At 38.7% G+C, this 18,640-nt stretch overlaps 1 protein-coding gene across 4 annotated transcripts in view; it reads left to right on the plus strand.

Moving 5' to 3' along the window:
* The first annotated feature begins 531 nt into the window (after positions 1-531).
* Positions 532-18,640, plus strand: part of COL11A1 (collagen type XI alpha 1 chain) — a 129,100-nt gene continuing 110,991 nt past the window's right edge. For 3 of the 4 annotated variants that reach the window (XM_062497843.1, XM_062497840.1, XM_062497842.1), the window contains exons 1-3: positions 538-646; positions 14,634-14,801; positions 18,117-18,330. In XM_062497843.1, coding sequence (XP_062353827.1) covers positions 538-646; positions 14,634-14,801; positions 18,117-18,330 — 491 coding nt within the window. Of the gene's footprint in view, positions 647-14,633; positions 14,802-18,116; positions 18,331-18,640 lie in introns of all 4 variants that reach the window. The other variant, XM_062497841.1, reaches the window with a different exon arrangement.

Raw genomic sequence — 18,640 nt, forward strand, 5'->3', positions numbered from 1 at the left:
TGACCCGGGGACGGGACGCCCCAGCCCCGTCCCCGGATCGCTCCCGCCGCGCCTTCTGCGCGCCCTCAGCGCTCTCGGGAGGGCCGCTCTCCGCCGCCGCGGGGGCCGGCGGTGCCCGCGGAGCGAACGGTGTGCCGCCGCCGAGGCGGAGGGCGGTGCTGCGGGCGGCCGGCGCAGCCCCGCGATTGGCCTCCGCCCGGCGGCTGGCGTGTCAGTCGGGCTCCAGGGGTGGCCCTGGGAGCCGCTCGCCCAGCCCTCTGACGGGATGAAGCCTTTAGGGGGATGCGGAGCTCTTTGCATTTTGAGTAAAGCCCCTCATCTCCCCTCAGTCTGAAGGCAGGGCGCTGGGGAGGACGGGTCGGAGGGGCCTGTACAAGGCCGGGCAGAGCGGGAGCGGGGCGAGAGAGAAAACCTCTCGGTTTATCACGTATGGCTCTATAGGAGAAGTCATCTCTGGGAATATAGTGGAAAGGACGGAGCTGGTATAAACTGAAGGCGCCCGTGTTTAATTCACACTTGTGGGTGCGCAGCATGGAGATGCAGAGATGGTCCACAAGGTGGAAAACGAGAAGGTGGCCCTGGGACTCGGCTGTAACCGTGCTCATCACCTTCGCTTTCCTTCTCCAGGCTGCAGAGGTCAGAGGAGGTAAGAAAGCAAAGGGGAGCCGGGATTCGCCTCTCTCCCCTCCTCGGAGAAAGGACCCAGGGCACGTTTCAGAGGAAACCTGTCAGAGCGACTCCCGGTGCTGGGGAGGCGAGAGCGCTCCTGGAGCCGGCTCCGGGCGCGGAGACCCGCGGGGAGCCCCCGGCAGCGCGGGCTGGGACGTCCCTCCCAGGTGCCGCGGAGGGACGGCTCTCGGGCAGCCTTAAACTTTGGATGCGTTTTAAATGAGGTTAAGGAGATGCACTGGCGGGGTGGGAAAAATGAAAGAAATACTTTCTGAACAGAGAGACTTGTCCTCTTCCAGCACCGGACTCTTGTTTTGTGGAGTGTGCGATCAACTTTGTTTTGTTGAACTGCTGAAGTTCACCAGGTTGTGACTGAAATTGACCGACGAGTCCTTCTTCTCGGAGGGGCAAGGAAAGGGAAAGTTGGGCTGGAGGCTCTCTGCTCTGATTTTCTCCGTTCTCCTCTCTTTTATTTTTCTTTTTGCAACGGGTATTAGTGGTCACAAAGTTTTCCGGGACACAAGCGGAGGAGAAAATACTCTTGCAGGGGCCCTTTGTCAGCCGTTGCGGAGGGCAGCTCCCGGGGCAGCGGCGCCCCGCAGGTGGTGCGAGCGGTGCCGGGCCCGGAGATGCCCGGGGGGGCTCGGGGGGCTCAGCCCGAGGGTCGCTGGGCTCCCCGCGGCCGGTGTCAGCATCGGAGCGCCGTCCCCAGCCTTCCCCCAACTCTGCAGCTTCCCCGGAGTATCAAGTGGTCCCTTAGGTGTCCGTGGACCTGGTGGGCAGGGTGCGGCCCGCGGGGGACTTGCAGGGGGAACAAGAGCCAGGCAGCAGCCTCAGCAGAAAGGAATCACCGCCCCCTCGCCCGCGCCGCCCCTCGCGTTCTGCGCACTTCTCCCGTCCGCACCGCTCCCCCTGGCTCCCCGCACCGCCGCCAGCCCAGCTGGGTTTTCTGGGCTGAGCTCGCAGTTCGCCGAGCTGCAGTGCGGAGTCTCCGATGGCGGGAGAGTTCTCCTCTCCTACCGGGGGTGAAAACGCTGCCTCTTCCTCCTTTCCTTCCTCCCTCCCACCGGAGCCCGCAGGCGCATCTGGAAGCCAGTCTGCCTGGGACTTAGGTTTTTATTTTTCTGTGGGTCTGACATCAATGAAGGGGCTTAACTTTCCGAAATGAAAGATTTAATTTTTTTATGTATTTATTATTTTAACGAGGTATTTCTCGACGTGAATCCAGAATCAACAGGCGTCCTAGAGGGAGCAGGGAAAGGTGATCAGTTTCCATTCAAGCCTTTATACCTGGGCACAACCTTGACGGTGTCAGATCAATCGGGGCTCCTGCCCCCTGCTGGCCCCGTTTCTGACAGGGACTGGAGGGGTCAGATTTCATCCTCCTGCAATTCCACGGACTCGCTGGAGTTACACCAGGGTGAATTCACCTCGCAGAGCTTCAAGGATTCGGCTACTCGTTACTACGTGGAAACTAAATTTCTTCAAGAACACCGTCCTCAAAGGCATGATCGATTTCTTATGCCACTTTTCACAGTAGAACTGACTAAATTAAGTAGGGTTTATGTAGACATAATGGGTTGCATGCAAATGACAAAAGAAAATCTAAACCCAAACAGCACAGGAAAAATCAACAGAACTTACACTGAAGTCAACAGAGCTGATATTTACTGGACTGTATTTGGCAACATTAGGCAGACTAATTTGGGTGTAGTAACTTTATTCAAAAACTAGAAGGCTATATGGATAGTCTTCTGGAAAAAGCACATTCCAGGAATGTAGAACTACAGACTTCTCATTCTTCACAGAAGCATTCAGAGAAGAACTTAGTTCTTGACCTTTTCTGAGATACAGTATGCTATTTGCTTAGGAACTACAGGGAGCTGTGTGTTCAGGGCTTGATCTGTTATTGAAGTCTGTAAGAGTTTTTCCATTGACTACAGAGGGACTAGAGTTTGACCTAATTTCTCTAACAGAGTACAAGGGACTTATTTCTGAGTCACCTGTAATGCATTCTAATCTTATTTAAAGTAGTTTAAAGATAGCGTAGGACATAATGATTCCTATTTGAAAATCAGAGAGGGAAAATACCAAGGAATAAAGTAGCATAAATGCCAGGTAAACAATATGACTGAATGAAAATGTTGGATAAAATATGAATGCTGGCCAAAATATGAGTTGCTCTTTTAAACTCTTTTACATCTTCTGTTCTTCAATTTTCTTGTCGTAAACTATCTCTATGAAAAGAAAATTACATGGTGTATTCATATAAAGTGTTAATCATATAGCAGTGGCTTTTTAAAGACAACAGAGACTATTCCATTTAGACAAACCTCAACAGATTCCTAAAATTCTTGACTCTTTTTTAAAAGTTTCTTTATTTAACAAAAAATAATACATAGAGAAGTATGAGGTGTCTTTCATACTTGTGAGAAATGGTGTGCAAAAATGTTTGGGCTCTTGAGTTATTTCTTCTTTAGACAGAAAAAGTTACAGAAGTGAGAATCAACTGAATGGGAAAAGCAATGACTCACACTTGGTCAGCTCAGTTCCACCAGTTCTTAAGTAGCTCTTTTCAGAAAATGTTTTTGCTTTATGACTTGGCTAAAGTAAACAAAGTTCAGTATTTTTAAAGACATCCTTTCCCCTTCCTCACCTTTAATACTAAAGCTGTTGGTAATGTATTTGGAATGAATAAACTCATTTAGTCAAAATGGCATGGCTTCAACACTATAAATTTTTGTAAGGGCTTGACATCAATGCTCTATTGTAATGCTGATTTAAATTTCATGGGCAAGAAATGAAAAATCAGCCTTTTTATTATTTATGAGCTTTTTCAAGCAAATGGAAATCTAGCTCTTAATCTGAGAGAGAAAAAGATTTAAGAAGCCTTACTGAAAATGAGGCTATGAACCTATATATAGAAAACTTTGGACCTTCTGTGTAAGCGATGAGCAGATTGGTTTCTAAAATAAATAGATACTTCTTGCTGTCATCTTAGGAAATATAAAGGTTCCTTGTGCTTCCCGCATGCAGGCTTGGAAAGTAGTGGGAGTTCTAGGTGCAGAAGGAATGCAGAACTGGGCCAGCTAGTGAGAGCAAAAGGAGAGTTTGTGGATGCACACTTAACTCTGCTACTCATGTGTATTTTCTTAGTAAAGAAGATACAGATCTATTTGTTGAACGAAAGCTCTTTAATTTATCCAGCTAGTATAAACCTGAACAAAATGGTGTTTTGAACTAGAAAAGTATTAATTTCTTCTCAGAACTACTTGTTATGTAAGTCACTTCTGATTTTAACTGATCAGTTAACTTTGAAGATTGAAAAATATCACATTCTAAACATTTTTTTATTTTTTCAGTGGTAATTTATGTGCGTTTCTCAGATTGTTGTTCCCAAAGCTGGCAAAAATGAATAAATAAAAGGGTGATTTCATTAGATGCAGCTAGTGGTCCTTGCTGAAGTTTTTTGGAGTCCCAAGGATCAACAGGTGAAATGGTCCAATCTTCCCAGAATAGTGCAAGAGACACCTGCATGTACACATCTGTTTTGCTGTGTACTCTCGATTTCGTAACTGCTTCTAAGGTAAAATAATTATTTTGACCTCAGCTGCAGACATCAAACACAGAAAAAATGACTGGTATGTGTTGTTAATTCTCTAGAGTGTGTATCTTTGCACTGAATTTGGAAGGAGGTTGTCACATGGATACAAGAAAGGACCATTCAAGTTGCAGGAAACAATGTCTCTTTCCTACCTCTGCAGAAAAGAAGTTTCTCAACTTCACTTTTGTGTATATCTTAACAAATTTAACTGTATATAGGTGCACAAATACTCTGTGGGTTTGGCGTGAAATGATCTCTCCCCTAGTACCTACAATTGAAATGACAATAGGGAAAAAAATCTTTGATATACAAACTTTCCTGGTGCTATCTTTTGTTCTAATTACAAACAAACAAACAAAACCCAAAAAAACCCCCACCACCCCCAAAGCTCACAATTGTTTGTAAAATTGGTGTCAGCAACAGATATAAAATGTAGGAAAAAAGCTGTCATACTTATTTTTACAACTGTCATGCCCAAAGTTACTTGATCTCCCTCAAAGAGAACCCTTAATTCTGACACAGTTGCAGCATACTGAAGGAGCCCTGACACTACTGCTGAGGTTATACCTAAAACACACTGGAGCAATTATGTCTTTCCCGGATTTGTTTTGTACAGTGGTGAACAGTAGGGTTTCCATCTGCCAGCAAGATTAAGAAGTTGCTTTTCTTTTCTCTGTAGAGTGTTCTGCTTCTTTTCAGAAGAAATCCTCCTAGCATTGGTTAATTTATCATTGTTCTGAGTATTTGTTGATAATAGGGGGGAATAAATTAGCAGAGCTTGGGAGAAATCTCTCATGTTCTAAGAATGTGAAGTCTCATGCAGTGATAAGAGATTTGCTCTCTGGATGGACACAATAGAGAACAGTGGCTTAAAAGGAATTAGGTTAACACACATGCCTGTTGCAAGGGTTTATAACTGTTCTACTCTAAATTTGGTATTAAATACCAAATTTACAGACTGTAAATGTAAGGATTAATTGTTGACCTGGTTATAACAATAGTAGTAGAATCTGGCAGAACTTAAATTCTTTTTAGCACATTAGCACACATAAGGGACTGTAAAAGCTTTGTGAATTTCAGGTCTGGGACTTCACTGCGAGTCCAAATGTTAATCTACACAGTGTGTGAAATAGAAGGTATCTGGGAGAGTTCACATTATAGACGCAGAGTGCTTGCTGGAAACCAAATTGAAAGATGTATTATGAAAGATGAATTAAAAAATTTAGATCCTGGTCCTGCTATAACTAATGTCACTGGCATCTAAGCTTTGTCTATGATAGAAATTAACTTAGTAGTAAATTAAAATATGGTCACATTTTTAAAGTAGACTAAGTGCTACCTACTCTGTCCCTTACCTGTGTACCTTACCTTACTCAAATGATCGTAGTAATCTGATAGAATATCAAACATTGACAGTTTATAGATAGTTCAAGACTTTACAACCTTGGTGTCTGCATAAGAGGAATTCCTGCTAATATTACTAGCATGCAGAATTGAATCTGATTTTCTTGCATTACTCTCACAAGAGGGATGATACCTTTGACATCAGGGAAAACATGGTGAAAGATTTTAGTTGCACAACTTTCTCTATCAAATTAAATAGGATTATGTTAAAAGGCATAATTTCTAAATCTTGTCCTTGGTTTTATTCTCTGCTTAAAGCTGAAAAATGTACCATTGTTCCATAATTGAAAACTTCAATTTATTGGAAGATATTTTTGAACTCTTATTTGAATTATTTCTCAATAAATACCTTGATGACAAAACTTTTAAGTGGACTCAGTTTCTTTCATGTTTAATTGCTGAGGGAACACCTTGTCTCTTTCTCTAGCACGGACCATTTTTAGACTGTGTCTCTATTTTTTATGTTAATAGAAACAGGATACTCAGGAATGTTATACTTGTTTTGCTGATTTTCACAGCTGGAACTACTGTGTCTGCAGTCTGTACAAAAAGAACTTTTTGAATCTGTAGCACAGGCTTCAGTATAGTTGGGCACTTGGAATGCAGTCCTAAAAGATTTTGCTGTAGTGCAAAATAAGAATAAGTCCATAGAAAATATGAAGAGAGATGTTAAAGTATTGTAAAATAATGGATCAATAAAGGTCTGCACAGATGATGAACAAGCCCAGTCTTCTGGGGGTAGCAAGTGAAATGTGTTATGGAATCACCAGTAGGTCTTTAGTGGTTGATGGCAGTCAATGCTACTAAACAAGAGATAAAAGTACAATCTATACAGTCTCAAGAGATTTCTGAATGACACAAAGTCGCATTATGTAGTGAAATATATTATGATTAAAAGCCTCAAAATATAGGTTACACTTCAGAATTATGCAATGTAATGAAAACTTGAAATAATTCTTCTTTTTTTTTTTTTTTTTCTGAGTGTACCTTGTAGGCTGATTTATTTACTGGACAATGTTGCTAAAGATCTGAATGTCTACTTGTACCTAGACAAGCTTTCCACTGTTTTCAGTATAGGATATAAGTGATGGGGGATTGTGTTTTGTGGGTTTTGGTTTGTACTGTATGAGTGTTAGAGGTTGGTCTTTAAAGTGAGATATAGTTAGTAGCTGGTGAGTATCAAAATTGCCTCCTGTACGTGCTTCAGCTGTCTGCATAGCCTTTGAAATACTATAATGTATTTAGTAGATTTTGCAACATAGGAAGTCAATGAAAAAATTTCAAATAACTGGTGTGCAAACAGAAGTAGCCAGTTCTGAGCAGTTTCACAGAAGCCTCTGTGGTGAAATAGTCACTCATAGGCTATTTAAAGCATTCCTGTGTGCATCTGGATAATCTCTAGTTCTGTAAGCATTAAATATGAAAGAACTGCAATAACACCTAATTCTAAAAATGTCACCAGTCAAGATTCCAATTACATAATTCATCTAGGAAATTCATGTAGGAAAATTCTTAACAGGTAAAACAACCTTGAAGTATGTCCCTAAAAGTATATATATGCAACATATATTCATTTAATCTCATAGATTTATATTCACATTCCTAGGAAAAAAAACCAACTTAATTTTCAGGAATACTGTGTCATTGGGCAACTCAGTTGGTTTCATTTTTGTACCTTGAAGATGCTCTAACTCACTTTTGCAGCCCATAAAACAGAGAGTTCATTTTATCCAGCTCTATGAAGTCCATCTATGAAAAGTATTGGAACCTCCCTGAAGGACCCTGCAGAACCAATGCTTTGATGCTTGTTCCCAGAGCAGTTCTTCTGTTACAGGGCTGGGCTCTCAGCAGAGTTGGGAGGCAGACGATTCTCAGACTGCCAAGCCCAAAATCCTGTGAGAAGAGCAGCTCTGCCCAGAGCTGGCCAGTAGGAAATGGTGAGGACAGAAGAGTGCCTGATCCTTTTCTGGTGCTTGGACACCTATGGCTGAACTGCAGGGAATCCTTGCTTGGGATACAGAGACCAGAGCCTGCAGTGGCAAGGCAATAGAGTCCTTTGTAAGAAGAGCAAAGCTCAGTGAAGCAGCTAGGCATAACATGCTTTTCAATTCCTGCTTTTGGGTGTTCTGTATTAATACCCAACAGATGAAAAACACAGTGAAATAATAAGTGTAGATAATAATATTATATGTATTTCTGTTTTTAAAGGATATCCACCATAACTGCCCAGTATAAGTGTCCAAGAGTAAAAATAAGAACATAAATATTCTTAGCACACTAGAAATAGAATAGTTTTCTAGTAATTGATGTGTCTTATTTTCTATCCTAAAAGTCAACAAACTATCAGTTTATCAAATCCAGATTCTAATGCTGCTGGTAAAAAGGTGAAGACCTCTTACATTCATTATCTCTTGGGCCATTTAATGAGTGTCAGTTATAAACTTTCATCATAGAAGTGCTTATATTTACTTACCTTTAGAATACATGAAATGTCTTTAGAATGAACTCTTAGAGTTATAAAGATTCAAGGTTTTAAGAGAAGTAAATAAACTAAACAACAATATGTTATAATGTCTTTAATAGGTAGCAAGGTTTCAAAAACCTGTGGTGCAGGCAGTACCTTCTGCTTAGGTCTTTAAATATATACCTAGAAATCCTGCTAGAGGTAGCCTCTTTTGAAAATCTTGCCCACAAATACAAGGAGTCCCTTCATTAGTACTCACCAAATGCACACATTTTAGCTTACCAGGCCATCACAGTTTGTAGGTTTTAAATGATCTGTTACAGTGACATAAAACTGGACTCAACTTTGAGAAAACACTCCATTTAGAACTGAAGACTAATGTTTCAAGGCTCCTTAAGTTTTAGTTTTTGCAGTGGTTCCATTGGAACAGATTACTGGCAGAATGAAGCCTATTTCCATGGAAAAATATGAAGTAAAATAATAGTAACTTAGAAACATTAGTATTCCTAAATTTCTCATATAATTCTTTGTACAGGGGAAATTTAAGCTCTTTTCTACTCCAGGGTTGTATCTCCCTGATTAAGAGTTATGGATTGTAGCTCTTTAAGGTTCTTTGTGGAGCAAACACTGATGAATTTTCACTTTCATGGCGATCAGAAAAGTGCATTGCTGAAGAATTGTGAGAACTCAAGAAGTTGTTTATTATATCAGAAAAACATATAATACTGTTTAAAAGTACTTTTTACTCTATCAAAAAGAAGGAAAGACAAAGTTACTGTAGGTACTGACAATATAGTGAACACCGAGTTGCACCCTCCATTTGCTAAGGTGTGTCTGTGTAGTAAAGACTACTGCCTCTTATTTTTTCCCCTCTGAGTTTTGTTATTGTTTGCATTCAAAGTATGTCCTTCCAGCAATCTGCAAGCATCCTGTAAGTTATGTAGGTAAACACAGCCTTTAAATGGGGAAGGATCATTGTGCCTTTGCTCTCTCATAAAATTAAGAGACTAACATTCAGGAGTTAACAGACCAAAATCTAAATATAATAGGATTTTAACTTCTTTGCTTTATTAGGTAATTGGACAGAAATAAATGTTTTTTAGTCTAAATGAGTCATCTCCTGGACAGTTTCTTATGGGAATGAGTTTTGTAGGCAGACATTGCCCCCACAGTCACTTTCCTGTCAGTCCTGGAGGGTTCCACTTGGATGTGTTGTGGTGAAGTCCTTCCCTCTGAAAGTGCAGATGATGGTTTCCTATCTTCAATAAGATTTTACCCTACCTTCAATAACTGTCTTGAACTGTCTGGTCCTTAGGCACCAGCACCTTCATCTGCAGTTCAAAAGTGCTTTGCTATACAGTTTATTGCAAGAGAACTGATGTCAAGCTTGGTACACCCTATGTGCAAAGGTTCAGGGCTCCATTCCTACTGCAGCTTGGAAGTGGTTTGCAGCATGTTCCATGTCAAATAGAAGAAAACTTAAGGGTTGGGCCTTTATATAGGCTAGTTCTGATTTCCACATTCATCTTTTGAGGAATAATTAGACTCACTCAAAAGTTCTCTATTCAGTGAGTAATACATTTTCAATCTGTATGTATTCCAATCTGTATGTACCACCCTAGTGTGGAATTGCAGGCACTCATGGAATTGGCACATAAACTGCTTCTTAACACGGCTGTACCTAGGTTAGAAACCTGGCTGATTGCCAGCTAGCCTAGATGGGTCAAAAAAGATTTCTGAAAAAGCACATGTATGTGGTAATTTTTTTTTCTTCTGAAAAAAAATTCCAGTAACAAAGTGTTCATGTCATTTTATTTGAATGAAAATACTATGATACAGAATTTATCCATTTATTTGTGACTACAGCAGGCTTAAATTACTAGTAAGATACTGTGATTGGAAGATTATATGTACTGTAAGAAACAGAAAATCAGGTTTTTCATATGCTTAAATGTCACTTTATTAACACGTACACATTAGCTACTTAGGGTGATACAGGAGAGAACATTCTACCTAGGTGAAAGAGTACACCTCTATTTTCAGTGTGTATTAATGGCCTAACATTTTCAAACCTCACACTGACAGTAATGTCACTCACTAAATTGATATGAGTAAAACTTTGTAAAAAGAATGTTGTAGATCAAAACATTTTCAGTATTGCAAAGTTATAAAATAAAAATAATTAATCTTTAAAAGTTATTGTAGCTAGAAAGATAGTATGTCTATATTTTACTCTTTTATTCAAAATGATTGCAGCTGGTATCATTCCAGAGATGATATTGCTGCCTTAAGATGCACTGTTGATCCATCTTTCTTGGGTTCTGTGCAGTTTGCCTTTGCAGGTTCAGATAGGCATTGTCTCAATGGAGAAATTTAATGGTGGCTGCTGAAGCAGAAACAAGGAATTTTATTGCTTTTTACTAAGGTACTAAGTTCACCATGATCTCAGTTACAGACAGGATACATATCTTATAAACTAAGAACAGATGATTAAGTACCATTCATTTAATTACTGTCTACATTTAAATAAATCCAAATGTAATGAACCAGACATGACCATTCCAATGCAAATTTTCTTGCATATGTTACAACTTGTCCCTTTCTTGTAATGTCCATTTTTTTACATAAGGTTGTGTGATCATCTGCAAGAAGCATTCCCATAGGGAGATGGGGAATTGCCAAGCATTTTTAGTGAAAATTGGGGTTGTCCTTAAGAGGAGGAGGCTTGACATTGAATAAGTCATGAGTCCAGGCTGTGTGTCTAAAAGACTTCAGTTTCTGCCCTCCTTTACAGTTTCTCAGCCTCTCCTTTCTCTGCTGTCATAACTTGTATTGTTATGGTAGCTGGGAACCTCCTCCATGGACAGTTTCAACCCAAAGAAAGTTAGGGCCATGTTGTGTAATGGATTCCAGCTCAAATGTCACGAAGTCCAAACGAAGGAAGCAAGTAGTCTGAACTTTAATAATGAATGTTGTTTATATTTGCGACATTAGGGCATGTCAGAAATGAATCTGCCGTTTTCACCAGATTCTGCTTAACTCCAGATGACACCACACTGAGCAAGGGTAGTAATTGTTAGGTGTAATGCAAAATAAAGACAGCAGAATTTGATCCATATGTATTATATCAGTATTATTAATAATGATATATCACAGACTCCATCTCAATTTAGATATTGTGGAGTGAATGAAAGCTATGATATTTTCAACTGTGATTATATGATAATAATGTAGATTATTATCTAGATTTCTACATATTTTTAAATATTTAATGGCATTCTATTCCTACAATATAGGGTTATGAATTAATAGAATAGAAAACACTCTAATAGGCTTTAAAACAAATATATCATTGTCTGTAGAGGAAATCTAGGCTTGGAAATGCTAACCAAAATTGGAAGTAAATTTTTACATGTATTTTCTTCCTCTCCAAGTGAACAGAAAACACATGAAACTCCCCTCATGTATTTGACACTTGATACTCTCTCCTGACCTGGCAATGTAGAAGTGTGATCTAGCATCCAGTTTACAAATACTTAGCTTCAGTGAGTCCTTTTAATTTCCAACAGAGATATTCTGATTGTTTTGTCTTAAGTTTCCTAGTGGAAGAAAACAAAATGAAAGGAAGAGTACATACGACTTTGGAGTTATATTTAATATGAAATATTAATAAATTAATTATGGCTCTGGACCAAATGTTCTGACCGATACCACTGTAAATATGGCAAGCTTACTGAGTGAATGGATCTACTTCAGTCATATCACAGTAATGAAGACTAGGATTTGACTCTACAGTTTTAAATATTGAAGTTATGAGTCATTTTGGGTCTTGAGATGTGACACAACTTTTTCTTTGTGTGTTTTACCTTCTTTATTTTTGAAAATACAGGAACTTATGATGGAGTTAAATGATTAATCATTTGGTGTCTTGAAAGATACTGGAATGCTCAGGTTCCCATCTCACACAATTCTGATTTTTAAAAAGGGATTTTTGAAGAAGTCACCTTTGACATTCCAGAAATCCTGGTATTTTTAAGGATTTCTGCTTTGGCCTCTGCTGTACAGTCTTTCAGTGGCAATGAGAGCTGTACATGTCTCTCTGAACTCTCTTTAATCAAGGACATAACACCACTGAACTTTGCACTATAGTCATTAGTGAGAAGAGTAATCCCCTGAAAAAGTAGCAGAGTGGAAATTTGCATTTGGATTTCAGACTGCAGGCTTGCCCTGATGAACATAGGCTTCTTTTCACAGGGTGGTCTTGGGGCATCATCTGGGCTGCTTGCAAGAGGTGGCCTTCAAGCCTTCAAGCATAAGTGCAACATGGCCATAAACATCTACATAAGGGACCTGCTTTCCTGGTCTGGGTTTTGTATTTTGCAAAATTTGCCCTTGCAAACAAGAGTCGAGTTTTCAAAGCTGATGTTCAGGTTTCATAAGGAGAATTAACTCCACTACAAGAACTGGTGAACAGAGCTGTTTGCATGATTCTTATTTGTTATTTCCTTGCCATTTGAAATTTTGGCACCAAATTGGAAGGATACAAAAGCGTTACATTAGATATCATTAATCTGCATTTTTCTTTACTTTTTGAGAAATCTATTGGGGAAAGGTAAAATCATTTAGGCAAGCTGTTCTATGCGCCATAAGGAACATCTCATGAAGGACCCTTGACCTGTCCATACATGGGTTATATTAATGTTGCCCCATATAAATACAAGCTGACATCTTAGTTTGTGGACCACACAAACAGGCAGACTCATGCTCTTAGCACTGGTGCTCCTTCTGGTTTTTGCTTACCCTTCCCAGAAATCATGTGGGAGCAGCATGCTAGAGAAAAGGTGGTTTTCAGAAGGAGCAGAAGCTGTCAGGATGCTGTTCAGTGACACTGGACACTGCACAACCTACAGCAACTGGCAGAGAGAAGCCACAGACTGCTCTTCCCTGCCTATGAGTTGCCTTCCTACTTCTCTCCCTGGTCTTCTAAGCAGGCAGTGTTGGGCTGTGTGAGGACTGCTCTTTGTGTTTTACACTTTGAGCAGGTTACCTGCAACCATTTGGGCCTGACCTGTGCTTTTTCACATGTGTGCTCTGTGGCAGCAGCAGGTGCTGCTTTCTGGAGGGGCACAGAACAGGTTATCTGAGCAGGCACAGCGAGCTCATCAAGAATTTTGAAACCAAGCTGATAGCAGCATTGTAAAGCCTACTGAAGGCTTGTTACAATAAATAATAATAAAAAAATAATCCTGAAATTCCATGAGACAAAATCTCTACAGGCAAAAAGAGGGAGTTTGCAGAAACCTCTCTTTTGGTAGTTAGGTATTTCACCTAACTTGTTGCTTCTATGAAATATTGCATTTCTATTAAATATTTTAAACTGAGTATTCCTGCAGTTTTATGTTTTGTGAATCACAGTTTGTGAAAATAAATAAATAAATAGTCAACTGTGGACTATTAGCAGAATGTTTGTTCTAATTATTTGGAATTTTTAGTTTGAAGGTTGTCCTATTATTTTTCTGTTTCTTGTCTGGAAGTTTTTTAGCAGCAGAACTCGCAGGGAGTAATGATAATGAGCACATTAATTTTTCCTAGGAGAAAAGACATGCAGTATGCTAACAGTTTTCTCTCACTACCTGTCTTGAAGTGCTTGTCCATTCAGTACTTTTACCTTTTGCCATGGAGAACTTCTATATTTTAAGGGTTTTTTGTTGGCTTTACATATATATGGAGGCTTTTTGTTTGATTTGCATTAATATCAGTACAATAACAGCTCTAGATTTCAATTTTAGATTGTTAGACACTGAGCACAGATGCAATCTTACTGTACTTGGTCTCTAAAGTATAAATTTGCATTTTAACTTGGAAATAATGAAAAACTGCAATTCTATCAATTTAGTCCTTGCAGGCACAGCAGGTACCTTTTTATTTCTCTAACTTGGATGTGAAATTAGTTTAGCTGCTTCCTTATTCCTTTGTGTCTGAGAAAGCAGTTACATGTAATCAGAATGTATTTTAATGTTAGCAACAGATGGTTTTGTGATAGCAGATTAATAGCAGCTGAATGTTTGTAAAAGTTTTGTGCAAACTTTGAGGATCAGTTCCAGTTCTCAGAAGTCACTCATTAAAAGCATGTATTGGAAGTTTCAACCAGCAAGATCCTCAGCATTTGCAATTGGTGATTTTCAGTGTGTAGTCAAGTAGATTGAAAATCTGATAACAAGAACTACATTGGATGGAATGAACTCTTGCATATTTAAAAATTAATAATCCTGTTAAAATTATAGGTGTAGGAGTAGGAGTAATGAGGAGTAAAGATGGTGTAGGAGTAATGCGCAATAAGTCAAAATAGGATGCAACTACTTCTTTGATTAGACATATATGTTGCAAAGGAATTAAAAGCCTTTTTGGGGGCTGCGTGCCATACAGATGAAAGATAAATAATTCTCCTTTTTTTTGTTTGTTTTTTTTTTGTTTTGTTTTAAACTTTGTCAGCTGAACCTGTTGATGTGCTAAAAGCATTAGAATTTCACAATTCTCCAGAAGGAATAACAAGAACAGCAGGATTTTGCACAAACAGAAGGAATTCAAAAGGATCAGATGTTGCTTACAGAGTTTCAAAAACTGCACAGCTGAGTGCCCCAACAAAGCAGCTGTACCCAGGTAAGATTGGCAGAAAGCTGTTACTTTTGTACATTGCCTTACTGCATAAGTTTTTATGTTCTCTAAAGCATAGCATGTAGTCCATCTTCAGTAGCACAAATCACTTCTCTTCCAGAGCTGGGCCTGCTTATGAATGGCAGGATGGGCTCTATCCATCAAATAATTCAGTTTTTATTGGCATCAGTTATAAAGCTCTTCATCAAATTGTGTCACTGCTGGAATTGACTTGTAAGTCTCATTACCTGTTCTTTCATGATGCTGTCTGATGGAAACCTTATTTGGAGGCTTTGGCAAGTTTCCACCTGTTTCAGTAGTGCATTTAGGAACAGTTGTACTTCCTAGAGTAATGCTGCTGTGAGAGAAATTAGTTGTGGTTGGCCATTGCAAAATCATTCCCAGAAGTACCATCTGGTAAGAATTACCTCAGAATATCTGGATATCTGGGGGACTAAACAAGGCTAGTTGTGATAGCTCTGATTCCATCTTCTCCACCTTCTCTAAAATGAAATAGTCAAATTTTGAAAAAGATTCTTTGGATGTTAATAGTATAATAACATCAAAACAATTGTTTGGAGGTGATTATGGTAATTGCTTCCTTTTCATTCTTGTGGAACAGGCAGCCTCTCTCCTCACCACAGGAAATTCTCATTTTTCAGATTTTTCTTAAGGAAATTTGAGTGATCGTGTCTCTTTTTCTTAGTGCTCAGTAGCAGTGGAAAGACTGTAGAAGACATCCAAGATAAGATCAATCTTATCATTTCAGCTAAAAAATACACATTTTAATGTGTCCCATCCTTGCTTTCATCTAACTCCTGCAACTCATCAGGAAGTACTATATCCAGTAATTTAATTTTATTTACCAACTTCCCAGAATATAATGGACCTTGGTTTCACCAGCTAGAAGGCATTATATGATTGTAATATGTAAATTGCTTAGATTTCTTAACAAGATATTTAAAAATATTTGAGAAGGCTTTGAAGACTATTCCAGATATATGTCCAAGAACTATATATGTATATAGTTTATTTTTTACTTTTTCAATCAAAGCTGTGTTTGGAGAAAATTTTCTTCTGATTACCCAAGGCAGATTCAAGATAAAACCTGTGGGAATATTATGTCATAGCAGAGATTACAGAAATTACTGAGCTGAGACACGTGACTTGTTTTCAGTCACTTTTCTGAAACAGCTCACTTTTTTCCCCTAGGAGGTTGTGTATGGAAGACTACATGGCCAGACAAGCTGAATTATTATCACCCACCTTAAGCACTTTGAACGTATCTTTCAGATTAACAGTGCAGATAGGGCAGGTACTCGGTGCTTTTCTAATAGTTTCTTTGGCCTGCATTTACAGTGATCTTCTTTCTTTTACATTTTTTTGTCATCTATTTGCTATGACATTAGCAACTATAATGTAAAGTTTAATTTAATGTGCTTTACCCTGTCATGAAAAACTTTTACCAATGACTCACCAGAATAAATGAAATATTTCCTATTTGTTAAGCTTTGATCCCTTTAAAATAAGATGTCAAAACGATGTATAAGCATGGTCTATGTTACTAAAATGTTTCAACAAGCTTCCATAAAAAAAATTAGAAAGGGATCGAAAGCACATAAAGTATCATTGTAGCAGTAAAAATAGAAATTTAAGACCAGAGGGTTCTGGTTTAGAAGGGTAGTATGCCATTTAAAGAGCAAGGGAATTCTCCACATTTTGTTTACACATTGTAATTCAAGAAGTAAAAACTTGTCTTCAAGGACGAATCTAGAATCTTTGGAGTCTTCCCACAATACCTGTCTTGGAAACAATCTTATATTTTCTCTGTTGGAAGAAGAAATTCCAAAATCAGAATTTGATGAATTCTTACATGCTTTAATTCATTCCAAAACCACAAGATATTATTTGATTAAAGCTTGTTCTACTATTATATTAAAATGTTTAAGAACATTTTATCCACTCTCCTGCACACAGAGCTGCAGTTATATTCACTGCCAATGTTATTATTAGATTCTCATTTATTTCTTGTATGTCAAATTACAGTTGAAGCTACATGGATCCAGAGCATATCCTGAATTTTAGAATCTCAGTCTTACACTTTGTTTGTTATTAAGCCTAATACAGCTTTTCCTCAAGTGAAATGCAGATTTACCACAAGATTCAACGTGAACAGTACTTCAGTGCTTCCTTTACAAACTATATCTACTTTTAATTGTGTTTATTTTTAGTTGTAAAGGTGGAAACAGTGTTTGATATATCATCTCTACTTCAAAATGAAAACTTCAGGAAATAAGTGAAAAGTAATATTCTTTGATTTTGCTTTAATCTCCCATTAAAGAAAACTAGTTATGTATTTTTTAATGTCATGCACAATCTAATTCCAGAAAGACTGAAATATCAATAGTGAGAGAGAAACTAAAAGAAATTGTTATCAAGGGCTATTGAAGTACCTGGGAGTTTTCTTTGCTGTGGTACCGATGTTTGTTATGTTGAGTGAAATCATACTGCACACTTTTAAATTAAAAGGTTGCTAAACAGAATATGAATTTAAAAAGCAGTGAATATGAAACTTTCATATTTTCATATTCCTTTCATATTTTGTGTTTTTACATGAATTCAAAATAGATTTGGAGTGCCTCTCCTACAAAGACAGGCTGGGAGAGCTGGGCTCATTCAGCCTGGAGGAGAGAAGGCTCTGAGTATACCCCATTATGGGGGGGTGGGGTTCTTTCAGCAACCTTTAAATACTCTTAAGCCTATCAGTACTTAAAGGGGCTTATAAAAACAGGGGTAGGGGCTATTTACATGGGCAGGTAGTGATAGCACGAGGGGGAGTGGCTTTAAAGTATAAGAGGAGAGAGTAGTATTGGAAGTTAGGAAGAGGTTCTTTACTCAGAGAGTGGTCAAGCACTGGAACAGGTTGCCCACAGAAGTTGTGGATGCCCCAACCTTCAAAGTGTTTAAGGCCAGCTTGGATGGGGCCCTGAGCAAACTGGTCTAGTGGATGGTATCCCACCCCCCATGGCAGGAGGTGGCACAAGATGAGTTTTAAGGTCTCTTTCAAGCCAAACCGTTCTATGATCCTTTGTGTTTTTAAGAACCATTAAGGTATGTATACCTTCCAGGAATTAAAGTAAGAACAGAAAGGAAAAAAAAGAAGACATAGAAAATATTCCTAATATAATTTTTTACCCACTCATTTTTGAGAATTAGAAAACCTGGAAGTTTGTATGCTGGATCCTATGTGCTTGTAAAAAAAGTGTAAAAATTATTTCAACTTTTCTGAATTAATAGCTGTATATATCACTTTGTTTACAGGTGGAGGTTTTCCAGAAGATTTTTCAATATTAATGACAGTAAAACCTAAAAAGGGCATTCAGTCCTTCCTTTTGTCTATCTACAATGAGCAAGGAATTCAGCAAGTAGGTGTTGAAGTTGGTAGATCCCCTGTCTTCCTGTTTGAAGACCAAAATGGAAAACCTGCCCCAGAAGACTATCCTCTTTTCAGAACAGTAAACATCGCTGATGGCAAGTAAGTGTAAAATTTTAAAATGGAAAATGTATTGCACACCACTGTATATGTGATTATCTATTTACAAACAATTTCATTAAATATTTGAATAACTCAGTAATATAGTTTCTATGTATTTGGACTGGTGTAGTGCAAAACAAGAGAAGCTTTGCAGCAGAATACAGTTCCAGCTCAAATGGTGCATACAGCTGTAAATAAAACAAACCACCTTTCTTATGTGCCATTTTTATAAATCGAGGGTGAGGAAATAGTCATAGAAGTTAATCTGACCCAAACTGAACCTATGAAGATTCTTCCTGTGCAATATAAA

The sequence above is a fragment of the Cinclus cinclus genome, chromosome 8 (genome assembly GCF_963662255.1).
Source record: "Cinclus cinclus chromosome 8, bCinCin1.1, whole genome shotgun sequence".
Classification (NCBI taxonomy): Eukaryota; Metazoa; Chordata; class Aves; order Passeriformes; family Cinclidae; genus Cinclus; species Cinclus cinclus.